Source organism: Aotus nancymaae, unplaced genomic scaffold (genome assembly GCF_030222135.1).
Source record: "Aotus nancymaae isolate 86718 unplaced genomic scaffold, 86718_ANA_hifiasm-v0.15.2.pri h1tg000007l, whole genome shotgun sequence".
NCBI lineage: Eukaryota > Metazoa > Chordata > Mammalia > Primates > Aotidae > Aotus > Aotus nancymaae.
Genome location: NW_026988418.1, coordinates 30,029,023 through 30,045,384, shown reverse-complemented (window position 1 = coordinate 30,045,384; position 16,362 = coordinate 30,029,023). Strand labels below are relative to the sequence as shown.

At 36.9% G+C, this 16,362-nt stretch overlaps 2 protein-coding genes across 2 annotated transcripts in view; one reads left to right on the top strand and one right to left on the bottom strand.

Annotated features, from left to right (window-relative positions):
• The window catches only part of DNAI4 (dynein axonemal intermediate chain 4), a 101,585-nt gene that overhangs the window by 81,192 nt on the left and 4,031 nt on the right, over nucleotides 1–16,362 (top strand). Inside the window, 3 exon segments of the mRNA XM_064372477.1 lie at nucleotides 9,505–9,603; nucleotides 10,359–10,585; nucleotides 12,653–12,809. Of these exon segments, the coding sequence (XP_064228547.1) occupies nucleotides 9,505–9,603; nucleotides 10,359–10,585; nucleotides 12,653–12,809 (483 nt within the window).
• On the bottom strand, nucleotides 2,277–3,176 carry LOC135272775 (high mobility group protein B1). The gene has a single exon (XM_064371427.1). It carries the CDS (start codon nucleotides 3,026–3,028, stop codon nucleotides 2,381–2,383), a length of 648 nt encoding a protein of 215 aa, XP_064227497.1. The 5' UTR covers nucleotides 3,029–3,176; the 3' UTR covers nucleotides 2,277–2,380.

Below are 16,362 nucleotides of genomic sequence, written 5' to 3'. Positions count from 1 at the left end.
GCTAATTTTTGTATTTTTAGTAGAGATGGGGTTTCACCACGTTGGTCAGGATGTCTTGATCTCTTGACCTTGTGATCCGCCTGCCTCAGCCTCCCACAGTACTGGGATTACAGGCGTGAGCCACCACGCCCAGCCGGAATAAACTTTATTTGATTGTGTTTTATTACCCTTTTAATATACTAATAAATTGGATATGCTGAAATTTGTTTAGAATTTTTGAATCTTTTTGGTTATGGGAGAGATTGATCTATATTCTTGTCATGTCTTTGACTTTGCTATCTGGGTAATCATGTCCACATAGATTTCTTTTTAGAATAAATTTTCATAAAATTTGTATGATTTCTTCATTATATACTTAATAGAATTAACCATCTGGGCCTGGAGTTTTCTCTGTGACAGATTTAAAATTTTTAACTACTAATTGAAATTTTAATATATATAGGGTTATTATGGTTTTTATTGTTTCTTGAGTGAGCTTTGGTTAATTTGTGTCTATTAAGCAATTTGTCTGTTTTATCGACATTGTGGAATTTATTGACATGACATATTTCCTTAATAACTGTGGAATATATAGTAATCTCACCTCTAATTCTTTTTTTTTTGGAGACAGGGTCTCACTCTGTCACAAAGGCTGGAGTGCAGTGGTATGATTGTAGCTCACTGTAATTTTGAACTCCGAGGCTTGCGCTATCACTTCACATCAGCCTCTTAAACAGCTAGGATTACAGGCACACACCACCATTCCTGGCCAATTTTTTATTTTATTTTATTTCGTTTCCATTTTATTTTATTTTTTGAGACAGAGTCTCACTCTGTAGTACAGGCTGGCATACAATGGAGTGATCTTGGTTTACTGCAAACTCTGCTTCCTGGGTCCAAGTTATTCTCCCACCTCAAGTCTCCTGAGTAGCTGTGATTATGGGTGTGCACCACCATGCCCAGCTAATTTTTTGTATTTTTTTTTTAGTAGGGACGGGGTTTCACTGTGTTAGCCAGGCTGGTCTTGAACTCCTGACCTCAAGTGATCCTCCCATCTTAGCCTCCCAAAATGCTGGGATCACAGGCATGAGCCACTGTGCCTGGCCTAATTTATTTTTATTTATTTATTTATTTATTTATTTATTTTTTATTTTTTTAAATTGCATTTTAGGTTTTGGAGTACATGTGAAAAACATGCAAGATTGTTGCATAGGTGCATTCGTGGCAGTGTGATTTGCTGCCTTCCTCCCCTTCACCTATATGTGGCATTTCTCCCCATGCTATCTCTCCCAAACTCCCCACCCCCCACTGTCCCCCCCACTCCCCCCCAACAGACCCCAGTGTATAGTGCTCCCCTCCCTGTGTCCATGTGTTCCCATTGTTCAACACCCGTCTATGAGTGAGAACATGCGATGTTTGATTTTGTGTTCTTGTGTCAGTTTGCTGAGAATGATGGTTTCCAGGTTCATCCATGTCCCTACAAAGGATGCGAACTCATCGTTTTTGATGGCTGCATAATATTCCATGGTGTATATGTGCCACATTTTTCCTGTCCAGTCTATCATCGATGGGCATTTGGGTTGGTTCCAGGTCTTTGCTATTGTAAACTGTGCTGCAATGAACATTCGTGTGCATGTGTCCTTATAGTAGAACGATTTATAATCCTTTGGATATATACCCAGTAATGTACCTAGTTTATTGAGGGTTTTTAGCATAAAGGGCTGTTGAATTTTGTCGAAGGCCTTCTCTGCATCAATTGAGATAATATGTGGTTTTTGTCTTTGGTTCTGTTTATGTGGTGAATTACATTTATAGACTTGCGTATATTGAACCAGCCTTGCATCCCCGGGATGAATCCTACTTGATCATGGTGGATAAGCTTTTTGATGTGCTGTTGCAATCGGCTTGCCAGTATTTTATTTTTTTATTATTATTATTATTTTTTTTAATAAAAAAATTGTATTTACTTAGAAGCATTCAGAATGTCAACAAAACAGCTGCAACTTTTTTTTTTGCAATTACAGAGTGGTATTCAGTTAACAGAACAACAATTATTTCATATAAGCTGCATCAGAGACAACTGAAGATGAAAAAACTACCATCCCCATATATAACTAATTTGTGCTGTGCACCAACAAGAACCTGCTTTAAATTTCCATGCCAATTTACAACCCCCATACTGTACCAGGCAAGGTTAGTGGCTATTGAAAATACCACCAGGACAGGGCTATCTAAAGACACATTCGGTAGTGTGTTAACTATACAAAAAAAGACACTGTACAGTTTAAAAACAAATCTTACACAGCCTTACATTTCAATTTTTTTCTTTAAAAGGAGTGAGTTGTGTACAGGGGGGTTAAATGCTTTATAGACAAGAAAACAAAACTGCGCTAGAACCAACTTATTCATCATCATCATCTTCTTCTTCATCTTCATCCTCTTCATCTTCCTCTTCCTCCTCATCCTCTTCATCTTCCTCATCTTCTTCCTCTTCCTTCTTTTTCTTGCTTTTTTCAGCCTTGACAACTCCCTTTTTGGCTGCATCAGGCTTTCCTTTAGCTCGATATGCAGCAATATCCTTTTCGTATTTTTCCTTCAGCTTCGCAGCCTTCTTTTCATAAGGCTGCTTGTCATCTGCAGCAGTGTTATTCCACATCTCTCCCAGTTTCTTTGCAACATCACCAATGGACAGGCCAGGATGTTCTCCTTTGATTTTTGGGCGATACTCAGAGCAGAACAGGAAAAAGGCCGAAGGAGGCCTCTTGGGTGCATTGGGATCCTTGAACTTCTTTTTTGTCTCCCCTTTAGGAGGAATATAAGTTTTCATTTCTCTCTCATAACGGGCCTTATCCGCCTTTGCCATATCTTCAAATTTTCCTTTCTCTTTAGCAGACATGGTCTTCCACCTCTCTGAGCACTTCTTAGAAAACTCTGAGAAGTTGACTGAAGCATCTGGGTGCTTCTTCTTATGCTCCTCCCGACAAGTTTGCACAAAAAATGCATATGATGACATTTTGCCTCTCGGCTTCTTAGGATCTCCTTTGCCCATGTTTAGTTATTTTTCCTCAGCGAGGCACAGAGTCGCCCAGTGCCCGTCCGGCTCTCACTTGCCCTGGCGCTGTCTCTATGGAGCTCAATGTACTGCAATGGCTGTGAGAGCGGGAGCCAGACGCAGCCTCCTCACTCTCTCCGCTCTGTAACATTCGCCAGTATTTTATTGATGATTTTTGCATCTATGTTCATCATGGATATTGGCCTGTAGTTTTCTTTTCTTTTTGAGTCTCTGCTGGGTTTTGGTATCAGGATGATGTTGGTCTCATAAAATGATTTGGGAAGGATTCCCTCTTTTTGGATTATTTGGAATAGCTTCAGAAGGAATGGTACCAGCTCCTCTTTGTATGTCTGGTAGAATTCAGCTGCGAACCCATCTGGACCTGGGCTTTTTCTGGGTGGTAGGCTCTCAATTGCTCCCTCGACTTCAGACCTTGTTATTGGTCTATTCAGGGTTTTGACTTCTTCCTGGTTTAGACTTGGGAGGAGGCAACTGTCCAGGAATTTATCCATTTCTTTCAGGTTTTCTAGTTTATGTGCATAGAGTTGTTTGTAATAATCTCTGATGATGGTTTGAATTTCTGTGGAATCTGTGGTGATATCCCTTTTATCATTTTTTATTGCATCTATTTGGTTATTATTTCTTTTCTTTTTTATTAATCTGGCTAGTGGTCTGTCTATTTTGTTGATCTTTTCAAAAAACCAGCTCCTGGATTTATTGATTTTTTGAAGGGTTTTTTGTGTCTCTATCTCCTTCAATTCTGCTTTGATCTTAGTTATTTCTTGCCTTCTGCTAGGTTTTGAGTTTTTTTGATCTTGCTCCTCTAGCTCTTTCAATTTTGACGATAGGGTGTCAATTTTAGATCTCTCCTTGCTTCTCATGTGTGCACTTATTGCTATATATTTTCCTCGAGAGACTGCTTTAAATGTGTCCCAGAGGTTCTGGTATGTGATGTCTTCATTCTCATTGGTTTCGAAGAACATCTTTATTTCTGTCTACATTTCATTGTTTATCCAGTCAACACTCAAGAGAAAGTTGTTCAGTCTCCATGAAGCTGTGCGGTTCTGGGTTGGTTTCTGAATTCTGAGTGCTAACTTGATTGCACTGTGGTCTGAGAGACTGTTTGTTATGGTTTCCGTTCTTTTGCATTTGCTGAGGAGTGATTTACTTCCCATTATGTGGTCAGTTTTAGAGTAGGTGCGATGTGGTGCTGAGAAGAATGTATATTCTGTGGATTTGGGGTGGAGAGTTCTGTAAATGTCTATTAGGTTTGCTTGGTCCAGGTCTGAGTTCAAGTCCTGGATATCCTTGTTAATTTTCTGTCTCTTTGATCTGTCTAATATTGACAATGGTGTGTTGAAGTCTCCCACTACTATTGTGTGGGAGTCTAAGTCTCTTTGTAAGTCATTAAGAACTTGCCTTATGTATCTGGGTGCTCCTGTATTAGGTGCATATGTATTTAGGATCATTAGCTCTTCTTGTTGCATTGATCCTTTTACCATTATGTAATGTCCTTCTTTGTCTCTTTTGATCTTTGTTGCTTTAAAGTCTATTTTATCAGAGATGAGAATTGCAACTCCTGCTTTTTTTTTGCTCTCCATTTGCTTGGTAAATCTTCCTCCATCCCTTTATTTTGAGCCTTTGTGTATTCTTGCATGGGAGATGGGCTTCCTGGATACAGCACACTGATGGGTTTTGGCTTTTTATCCAATTTGCCAGTCTGTCTTTCTTTCTTCTTCTTTTGATTGGGGCATTTAGTCCATTTACATTTAGGGTTAATATTGTTATGTGTGAATTTGATCCTGACATTTTGTGATAACCACTACACTACGGAAACGTCGCTGATCCTGACATTTTGATGCTAGCCGGCTGTTTTGCCCGTTGGTTGATGCGGATTCTTCATTGTGTTGATGCTCTTTACCATTTCGTGTGTTTTTGGAGTGGCTGGTACTGGTTGTTCTTTTCTGTGTGTAGTGTCGCTTTCAGGAGCTCTTGTAAAACCAGTCTGGTGGCGATGAAATCTCTGAGTACTTGCTTGTTCACAAAGGATTTTATTTTTCCTTCACTTATGAAGCTTAGTTTGGCTGGATATGAAATTCTGGGTTGAAAGTTCTTTTCTTTAAGCATGTTGAATATCAGCCCCCACTCTCTTCTAGCTTATAGGGTTTCTGCTGAGAGATCTGCTGTGAGTCTAATGGGCTTCCCTTTATGGGTAACCCGACCTTTCTCTCTGGCTGCCCATAGCATTTTCTCCTTCATTTCAACCCTGGTGAATCTGACGATTATGTGCCTTGGGGTTACTCTTCTAGAGGAATATCTTTGTTGTGTTCTCTGTATTTCCTGGACTTGAATATTGGCCTGCCTTGCTAGGTTGGGGAAGTTTTCCTGGATAATATCCTGAAGAGTATTTTCCAGCTTGGATGCATTCTCTTCGTCACATTCGGGTACACCTATCAAACGTAGATTAGGTCTTTTCACATAGTCCCATATTTCTTGTTGACTTTGTTCATTCCTTTTTACCCTGTTTTCTCTAATCTTGCCTTCTTGTTTTATTTCATTGAGTTGATCTTCGACCTCTGATATCCTTTCTTCTGCTTGGTCAATTTGGCTGTTGAAACTTGTGCATGCTTCACGAAGTTCTCGTGTTGTGTTTTTCAGCTCCATCAATTCACTTATATTCCTCTCTAAATTGTCTATTCTTATTAGCATTTCGTCAAATCTTTTTTCAAGGTTCTTAGTTTCTTTGCATTGGGTTAGAACATGTTCTTTTAGCTCACGGAAGTATCTTATTACTCACTTTCTGAAGACTGATTCTGTCATTTCATCACACTCATTCTCCATCCAGTCTTGTTCCCTTGCTGGTGAGGAGTTGTGATCCCTTGTAGGAGGAGAGGTGTTCTGGTTTCGGGTGTTTTCATCCTTTTTGCGCTGGTTTCTTCCCATCTTTGTGGATTTGTCCACCTGTTGGCTTTGTAGTTGTTGACTTTCTGATTGGGTCTCTGAGTGGACGTTCTGTTTGTTGTTGATGAAGTTATTTCTGTTTCTTAGTTTTCCTTTTAACTGTCTGGCCTCTCTGCTGTAGGACTGCTGAGGTCCACTCCAGGCCCTGCTTGCCTGGGGATCATTGCAGCAGCTGCCAAACAGTAAAGGTTGCTACCAGTTTCTTCTTCTGCTTTGTCCCAGAAGGATACCTGCCAAATATTAGTCTGAGCTCTCCTTTATGAAGTGACTCTTTGGATATATGGGAGTCGGGAGCTGCTTGAGGAAACAGTCCTTTATATTAGCTCAGGTGCTGAGCTGTGAGCCCTGTTGTTCATTCAGAGCTTCTGGGCTGGTAAATTTAAGTCTGCAGCAGCAGAAGTCATAAACCCCCGCTTTTTTTTTTCCCAGGTGTTCTGTCCCAGGGAGTTAGGGCTTTATGAGTTTCCACTGTACTGCCGCCTTTTTTTTTCTTCAGGGCTGCACTGCCCACAAGGAGGCAGCCTAGTCACTCTCAGCCTGCAGAGGCTTTGCTGAGCTGCTGTGGGTTCTGCCCAGCTGCCGTGTGAACTTCCCTGCAGTCCTGTTTATATGGGTGTAGTTAGAGCTGCTTCCGCAATGTTGGCCTGCCTCTGTAATCACGGACTTTCTCTGTAATGGCGGGTTGCCGCAGCAACGGCAGGCTGCCTCAGTAATGGTGGACGCCCCTCCCCCACAGAGCTGGACCGTCCCAGGTTCACCTGTGCTTGCTGTGAAACTCTCAACCCAGAGCATTTCCAATTGCTGTTTTTTTGTTTTTGTTTTTGTTTTTGTGGGGGTGGGACCAGCCGGGCCTGATCTCCTGGCTCCCTGCCTCAGAGCCTTTTATTTTTTCGTTGAACGGTCAGCCCTCTCCCAGGTGTCCTGGTCGCCTGTTGAATAGGCGCCGGGATCTGTGTGATTTCCCGTGCAGCGACCCACTGCGCCGCTGAAACTGCAGCCCTGAGATTCGTGGCACTTTTTTTTTTTTTTGCCTGGGAATCTCCTGACCTGGCTCCCTGTTTCATCTCCCCTTGCTGGCTAAGTGGGAACACAGTCCTGTTTACTCTGCACTGGGAGTGGCTGCACTGGGGCGCAGGCAAAACAGCCGCGCTGGCCAAAATAGCCATGCTGGCTACCCGTGGGGCTCCTCTGCCTGCGAATCTTCTGGTCTGTGGGCAATAAAAATCCGTCTGGAAATGCGGCGTCCACTCAGCCTCTGCACTTTCACTCGGAGCTGCAGTCCTGAGCTGTATCTAACCGGCCATCTTGGAACTCCTCTATTTTTATTTTTATAGTGATGTAGTTTTGCTATGGCAATGTGGTCTATATTGTTCTCTGTATACTTGAGAAAAGTGTGTATTATGCTTTTGTTAGGTAGAGTATTCTGTAAATGTCATTCAGGTTAAGTTGGTTGATAATGTCGTTCAAGATTACTTCTCTTTGCTGATTTTATTCCTACTTCTTTCAATTATTGAGAAACAGGTATTAAAGTCTCCAACCATAGTTGTAGATTTGTCTGTTTTTCCTTGTAATTCTATCAGTTTTGCTTTGTGTATCTTGATGCTTTCTCATTAGGTACATACATATGTTTAGCATTATTATGTCCTCTTCATCAATTAACTCCTTTATCACTGTGTAATGGCCCTATTTATAACTTGTGATTTTTTTACTCTGAAATCTACTTAGTATGATATTAGTATAGCCACTCCAGCTATCTTTTAACTGGCGTTAGTCTGGCTTATCATTTTTCATGCTTTTTCCTTTAACCTATTTATCTCTTTATACTCAAAGTAAATTTTTTTGTAGGTAGCATGTAATTGGGTCTTGCCCTTTTTTTTTTCTTGCAAAACACCTCAAATTTTACTTATGGTACAAAAGTATTTAATAAGTGACAGATCAGTACAGAAAAACACAGTGCTTATAGCTTTTCCTTTAAAACCAGAATGGCCAAGTGAAAAGTCATTATAGATTCTTATTTGTACTATTAAAAAAAGTCAAAGGGACACACTGGGAATTGGACTACTATGTTTTTTTCTTTCTAGAGATGACATACATGTTTTCTGATAAGTAATCTAACACACGCTACACTACACCAAAGCAGACAAACAGCCATACAATCTTAAAATCACTGCCTTTTAATAGTGATGCTAAGATCATTTACATTTAGTTTGATTATTCGTATGGTTAGGTTTGAGTCTAACATCTTGCTTGAAGGGGACATGTATAAAATGTCTGGCTTCCTTGAGACATGACTCTGAAGAGCCATCTTCTTTCCAGAGCTTCTTATAGTTTGGACTAACTCCTTGACTGCAACTGCTTCATTGCTCAACTGAAATATCTGTCCAGTCCTGTTTCCCACATAGATTTTCTCTCTGAGAGCACTCCCTAATACTTCTGGCATAAAATCTCAGAGTTTATTTGCTGGGAAACCCAACTTTCACAGTGACCTTGAAGATTGCTAGTGATAAATGACCACTTACAAATGGTGTGAGAATAATAAGTATCCATATTAAAAAAGGGATGAGATTTCTATCCTATCATACACAAACCCTTTCAGAAGAAAATGTAGGAAAATATCTCCAAGGACCTTAAGGTAGGGAAAGATTTCTTAAAGCACAAAAAATGCTAAATATAACAGAAAATGAGAATTCATGTTTATCAAAGACTGTAAAAAGAAAATAAAAAGGCAAGCCATACACTGGTAGAAGATATTTATAACGTATGTTATAGACAAAGCAATAGAATCTAGAATAAAGAACTTATACAAATGAAAAAATAACAAGACATATTACTACTAAAATGATCGAGACACAAACATAAGAGGAAACATAAGCGACCAATGAATATAGAGTTCTCAACCTTATTAATATTCACATAAGTAGGAATTAAAAACGTGATATAATTTTACATCTACTAGAATGGCGACATTTAAGATTTCTGATGTAACCAACTGTTGAAGAGAATGTGAGTCAGATAACTTTTATATACTAGGGAATGTGTATTTGTAATACCACTTTGGGAGAAATTATCATATAGTTTATTTATTTATTTTCTTTTTTAATATAATGTAATTTAAAAGTGTATATCTGTCTTTTCTTTGACTAGTTGTAATGAAAGAGCACTTAGTATTTCCCTGGACTGCTAGTTCCATTGTGAGGTAGCTCTAAATGTTAGAAAGTTTCTTATTTATTTTAAGCCAGTGTTTTTCTATGTAATTTCTAGACAGGATATTAAATGCTACTCCGATTCCAGCAAAGGACCAATTTATGTTTTCTTTTGCATAGTAATCTTTCAGGTAGTTTGATTATTATAAAATCATGACAAAAGGAAAAGACAACAGACTGGCGTATTCAAGATAGTGTTTTTAGTTTGAGTTCTTGAATTGATTTTAATGGATCCAGAATTATCTAATCTTCTATTTATCACACTTACAAGTATCACAAGCCAATGCATTTCAATGTTTTGTGTTGTAGGACACAAATATCTATTTGGCTGGCACTGAAGAAGGTCATATTCACAAATGTTCTTGTTCATATAATGAACAATACCTAGATACCTACAGAGGACATAAGGTTAGTTTAATCATAGGGGATTGGAAAATTTATTTTGTATTTCTGAAAAAAAGTACCATTATACACAATACTTGTTATGCAATAAATTTACAACTTCAAAGTTAAAAATACCATCCTGAATTAAATGCTTTATTCTATGGAAATCACCAATAATATATGGGGCATTTTATTAACTTCTAGATATCCTTGATTTCTTCATGAAACTTTTGGAAGTCACAAGTTTTGTTTCTAAAATACTTTGCTTATGATAACATGCTGATCCTAAAGTAAAATTTTCCCTCACCCATACCTAGTCTCTATATCTTTTTGTTTGTTTGTTTTGTTTTTTAAGAGATGGGTCCCACTGTTACCCAGGCTTTCCTTGAACTTCTGGGCTCAAGTGATCTTCCCACTTTTGCCTCTAAAGTAGCAGGGACTACAGGCACACACCACTGTACCTGGGTGCAGATCTTTTCATGATGTTCCAGCCACATTTTCTTCATCATTTCTTTTTTTTCTTAATACTCTTTATCTTTTCAAAGTAGGTGTAATATGTATTAAATTAAGTGAATATTATAGCAGCTATATTTTTATGTTTCTAAATGTAATAATTTAGGGAAGATTTAATTTATGATTTTTTCTTAGCTAAAATAATTCCCACACAATAATGAATAATGTGAAAATCTAGAAGTCTTAGCATTTTTAATTTGCTGGTCAAGTTTAAAATAAAAGATGCTAAATATTATTTACCTTTGTATTTATTTATTTATTTATAGGGTCCAGTGTATAAAGTGACATGGAACCCATTTTGTCATGATGTATTTTTAAGCTGTTCTGCAGATTGGGGTGTTATTATATGGCAACAGGAGAGTGTCAAGCCATTTTTGAGTTTTTATCCAACTACTTCTGTTGTTTATGATGTTGCCTGGTCTCCAAAATCATCCTACATATTTGCAGCTGCAAATGAGAACAGGGTGGAGATTTGGGACCTTCATATCAGCACGTAAGTGTTAGTATTTTCTTGGGTACACTTATAGTAGAAGCAGTTCAAAATAAATGATACCTGGTAGTTTTGACATCAGTTAGAGGGTACTGTAGTTACTTTAAAAGAGGTAATAGTTTATGAGAGTCGTTTGTGAATAAAGATAATGCCAGGATGCTGTATTAATGTTAGTTATTTATACCATATGTGATTAAAAAAATATTTGAATGAAAGTAGTTTACCTTGGCTGGGCGCAGTGGCTCACACATATAATCCCAGCACTTTGGGAGGCTGAGGCGGGTGGATAACTTGAGGTCAGGAGTTCAAGACCAGCTTGGCCAACATGTCGAAAACCTGTCTCTACCAAAATACAAAAACCTAGCCAGGCATGCTGGTGTGCACCATATGTAGTCTCAGCTACTCGGGAGCCTAAGACAGGAGAAATCACTTGAACCCAAGAAACAGATAGTGCAGTGAGCCGAGATTGCACCAGTGTACTTTAACCTGGGCAACACAATAGACTCTGTCTCAAAAAAGGAAAAAAGAGACAGAGAGAGAGAGAGAGAAAGGAAGAAAGTGAATTCACCTTACTCATCTCCTCAAACTTTTACAGGACAATATAGGACATAATAACTATCTTGAGTTCTTATTAATTGCCTAGTTTAGAGAAACATACAGAAGCATTTTTACATTTTTAACTAAAAATTTTCTACAGTAGAAAACAGGGACAAAATAATTATTTTTGCAACATTTACTTATGCTCTTACCTGTTTCAAAACATTCAAAGTGGTATGAACTTAACTAAAATTTTTGAATTAAGGTATTACACCAAAATGATTAGAAGATTGTCTAAATTCATTTATTCTTCCTAATATGAAAACTTAATACAATGTTGGAATAAAAAGGTTAATTGGAAAATGTGATATATCTTTATGCTAGTTTTTAGCAGAAACAGTAAGAAAATAAATTCTTGTTTAAAAGAAATGATGTAAAATTCAATGGGTTTATTCATTTTTTTTTTTGGCTAGGAATTAATAATTCAATAACAATAAAATTTTATCTTGGTCTTTTCTATAAAACAGTATGAACCAAAAAACAAGGATTACAAGTATGAAGTGACTAATGTATAAAGTGGCTGCTTAAATAATCCCACCTCTGATTTTAATTTTTCTGGAAAAACTGTAATTCTCAGGACAACATATTTGTAAAAGAAGTATACAAAGTTGCTACTTCTTTTGAGGACATTAGGTAGATTGCTTTAGATGACCAAGACTAGGAGAAAACTTCTTGTTCAAAATGTACTTTTATATTCCAGAGGCTCATTTGAATAAAAAACTATTCTGTTAAAAGACGGTTATCATTTACTAAGTTGTGTTAGGTATCTCCAGAGAAATAGAACCAATACGATGTATGTATCTACTTATATCTGTCATTGTCTCTGTCTCTATATATTTCTGTCTTTATCTCTATCTCTTGAGAGAGAGATTTATTTTAAGGAGTTGGCTCACATGATAGTGGGTCCTAGCAAGTCTGAAATCTGCAGGGCAGGCTGGCAGGCTGGAATTTCCAGCAGGAGTTATATTGCAGTCTTGAGTTGAAAGGCATTCTGCAGGTAGAATTCTATTCCACTTCGGTGGATCTCAGTCTTTTCTTTTAAGGCCTTCAACTAATTGGATGAAGCCTACCCACATTATGGAGGGTAATCGGCTTTCTTCAAATTATAGTGAATTAAATGTTAATCATATCAGAAAACAAATACCTTTACAATAGACTGATGTTTGGCCAGACAATTGGGTACCACAGCCTAGCCAAGTGGACACACAAAATTAGACATCACAAAGTTTAACTTTATGAGTTCACATCTTACTTGTGAAGTACTTTAATTTACCTGGTTGAAATTAGTTCATTGAAGAAATAAAGGTTTTGAATGAGTAAGGAGCAAGAAGCAGTTATTTTGAGTTTGGAAACACTTAAATAGGCTTACGGTTTTGTTACGTTTCATTTAAAAAATCTCAAATTTTTCTTTGTCTATTTAAAAAACCATATTAATATAGCAATTGAATTTACAAATAAAATATTTCATTACAGTTTGGACCCTCTGATTGTGAATGTTGCTAACCCTGGAATCAAGTTCACAACCATTCTCTTTGCCAAACAAACAGATTGCCTTCTGGTAGGAGACAGTGATGGACAGGTTTCTGTGTACCAACTAAGAAATATGCCTACTGCTTTGGATTCTGGCCAGGTAAGACTCAAGAGTAAAAAAAATTGTGTCATTTTATTAGTCTATTTAGTTGTAATTTTGTAGCATGAAAAGGATTTACATTTCTTAAGTGTCTTAAATGTAATATAATGAAAGAACATAAATTCCAAGAGTTGCTAACTTCTAGAAATGGTACCTACTAGGGTTATTTTTTTTCTGGCCTTATCTTCTTTATCTGTAAAAGATAATAATGAGAATAGTAACATTGGTGAGCATAATAATTAATTATAAATATTATATGGGAGAACTTAAAATTATGCCTAGTATGTAATTGGGACTTAATAATTCTTAAAGATAGCCAAAGAAGTTTACTGCATATATTAAAAGATTGTTACATAAAATAATTGTATTTTTAGATATTTTCCAGTGTTCCTGAAGTGGGCATTTATTTCTGTTGGTTTAGTATTATCCTATTCTCTTACTCCGATCTTCAAATACCAAAGTTTTGTGTCAAACTTTGACAAACTCATTGTCCACTATTTAAAAAATGTTTTCAATTTCCAATTTAAATTTTTCATTTTTTCTGGTTTCTTATGTTTAAATTGTTATTGTAAACAATACTCTGGTAAATATTAGCATAAATATGATAAGCATGTCAAAAATATTTTAAAAATATATAAATCAATATAAAAAATACCAAGACTTCAATAAAAAAATGGGCAATGATCAGGAATAGGTCATTCACACAAAATGACTAGCAGATATGTTTTAAAATCCAACTCACTAATAACTTAAAAGATAAAATATTATTAAATTCAAATAGCAGTCTCACATATCGGATTTACAAGGTTGATTTAAAAATAATTTTTTAATAAGACTACTCTGTACTGGCAAACATTCGATAAATCCTCTCATACTGGTGGTTGGAAAAGAAATCAGTATAACTTCTTTGGTAGCAATTTGACAATGTGAATCAGGACTTAGATATGTTTAGAGAAGGCCAGGCATGGTGGCTCATGCCTGTAATCTCAGCACTTTGGGAGGCTGAGGCCGGTGGATCACTTTAGGTCAGGAGTTCAAGACCAACCTGGCCAAAATGGCGAAACTCCGTCTCTACTAAAAATACAAAAATTAGCTGGGTGTGGTGGCAGGTGACTGTAATCCCAGCTGCTCAGGAAGCTGAGGCACAAGAATTGCTTGAACCTGGGAGACAGAGGTTGCAGTGAGCTGAGATGGCACCACTGCACTGCAGTCTAGGCAAGAGTGAACCTCTGACTCAAAGAAAAAAAGAAAGAAATGTTTAGGGAATATTGATTCCTTTTAACTAGTAATTTCACTTCTGAGACTAGCCTATAGAAATATTCATAAATGTGATTTAATTAATTATAGCATTATTCATGAAAAGATATGTATAATACCTATCAAATGCTGCAATAATCATGTTACAATATTTTGTATACTTATTTTTCTTACTAGTTTGAGCCACTTTGAAGCATATATGTAAGTGTCTAGTGCAGTACTAGCACACAATGGGCATTAGTGAATGCTGAATGACTATCTGAATGAACAAACACACAAACAAAAGACATGGTTTCTAAGAAAAAGGCAATAGATATTCAACAAACTATAATCAAGTCAGAAAGAACAGAATAATGAACTTCTATAGAATCACAGTGCAGGAGAATAATTGACTTTTGGAAGGTGAATGGGAAGAGGAAAAGGAAAATAAGAGAATGCTTTTGGGAAGGTTTTTACAAAGGAGATTAAATTTCAGCTGTGCTTGGAGGTTTAGGATATTTCCTTGCAGATAAAGAAAAATTGGAATTGTTATTCCTGACTGAGGGAAAAGCTTGAGCAAAGATAGGAAGTTGGAAAGGTTCATGTCATCTTAAGGAACTGGCAAGTTGACTTTTTTGACTGGTAAAGAAGTTGCTTGAGAGAAAAGTGGCAGAGGGGCCAATATAAGAGTAGTAAGAGTAATATAATTTTCATACTGGTAATAGAAATTAAAATAGCCTCTTTGGAGAGTGATTCAATAAAACAGAAAATTCAAATACCATACAAGCCAATGATACCATAGAGAATCTCTATGGTACAATAGGAGTATACATGTACAATAGAAGACATGTATAAGGAAGTATCAATGTGAGGTGTTTTAAAAAATTCATTTCTTATTTTTCTCTCTCTCTCTCTCTTTTTTTTTGAGACGGAGTCTTGCTCTTGTTGCCCAGGCTGGAGTGCAGTGGCGCAATCTTGGCTCGCTGCAACCTCTGCCTCCCGGGTTCAAGCGATTCTCCTGCCTCAGCCTCCTGAGTAGTGGATTACAGGCTCCCACCTGAGTAGTGGATTACAGGCACCCACCACTATGCCTGGCTAATTTTTGTACTTTTAGTGGGGATAGGGTTTGGCCGTGTTGGCCAGGCTGATCTTGAACTCCTGACCTCAGGTAATCGGCTCACCTTGGCTTCCCAAAGTGCTGGGATTAGAGGTGTGAGCCACTGCACCAAGCCAATTTATTTTTTATTTCTAATGTTCCCTAAGGTAGCCTTTATATGTACAAAAGATTACTCAGCCTACTTTGATTTTAAAAATTCATATTCAAATGATATAAGATTTATAAAAAATGAACAGCTCATCTTAAGTTCTTACATTTGAATTATATATTTTATTATTACGTTTCTAAGTCTAGCAGATTTTAATACATGCTAAGTGAGCTTTAGCAACTTAATTGCATTTTCTTAAATATTTTAAATCTCATTTATAAATTTAATTTAATATATTGGACTTTTAAGTACTTCAGTTTTCTTATGGACAAACAAGTCTCAGATACTTAAGGAATTCTTATTAATTTTATAAATTAAAAATTTTCAATGTGATGAATACTATATTTTCCTAAATGTTCCAATGCTGTTTACAAATTAGTAAGACTTCAGTCCATGATTGCAAGTCTAAATCAATTACCCAAATTACACATTTATATAAGAAGCAAATGTTTCTCTGTTACACATTCCAATATGACAACTTCTCATGTGAATTTTAAAATAGTAAAAATATGTAAATTGCTTAATGCAGACAATACTAAAGTTATCAGTTTGATTTGCTGCATCATTTCTATACACAATGTTTATTCTTCTCAAGGTAAAAAAGAATACCATTATAAGTAGTTTTGAAGATTATTTTCTCAACTAGCTGAGATGCATCTTGACTTAAGATTTTATCCAGGGAATGAGGTTTGACACTGTGGACATTTAAGGGGATTTACCTAACTGCCGTAGCTGCCAGTCTGGGCCCTGTTTTACTGTTGATTTGTCAGTGCTCCAATGCAGTTGTCTCACGGCCCGTGTCTCCTAAAGTCGAATTACACACTACCTAAGCCTCCCTTCTCATGGGAAGTCTGCGACCCTGCCCATGTTGCTGAATCACTTGATTGACTTCCATTCATTGATTTACTGTGTCATTAAATTATAAATTATTACAGTTTTCCTATTCAGTAGGATTACAACTCTTGCAGATGTTTAAATGCCACCTGATTAGATTAGATTCTATACTTTTTTTTTTTTTTTTTGAGAAAGGGTCTCATTCTGTTGCCCAGGCT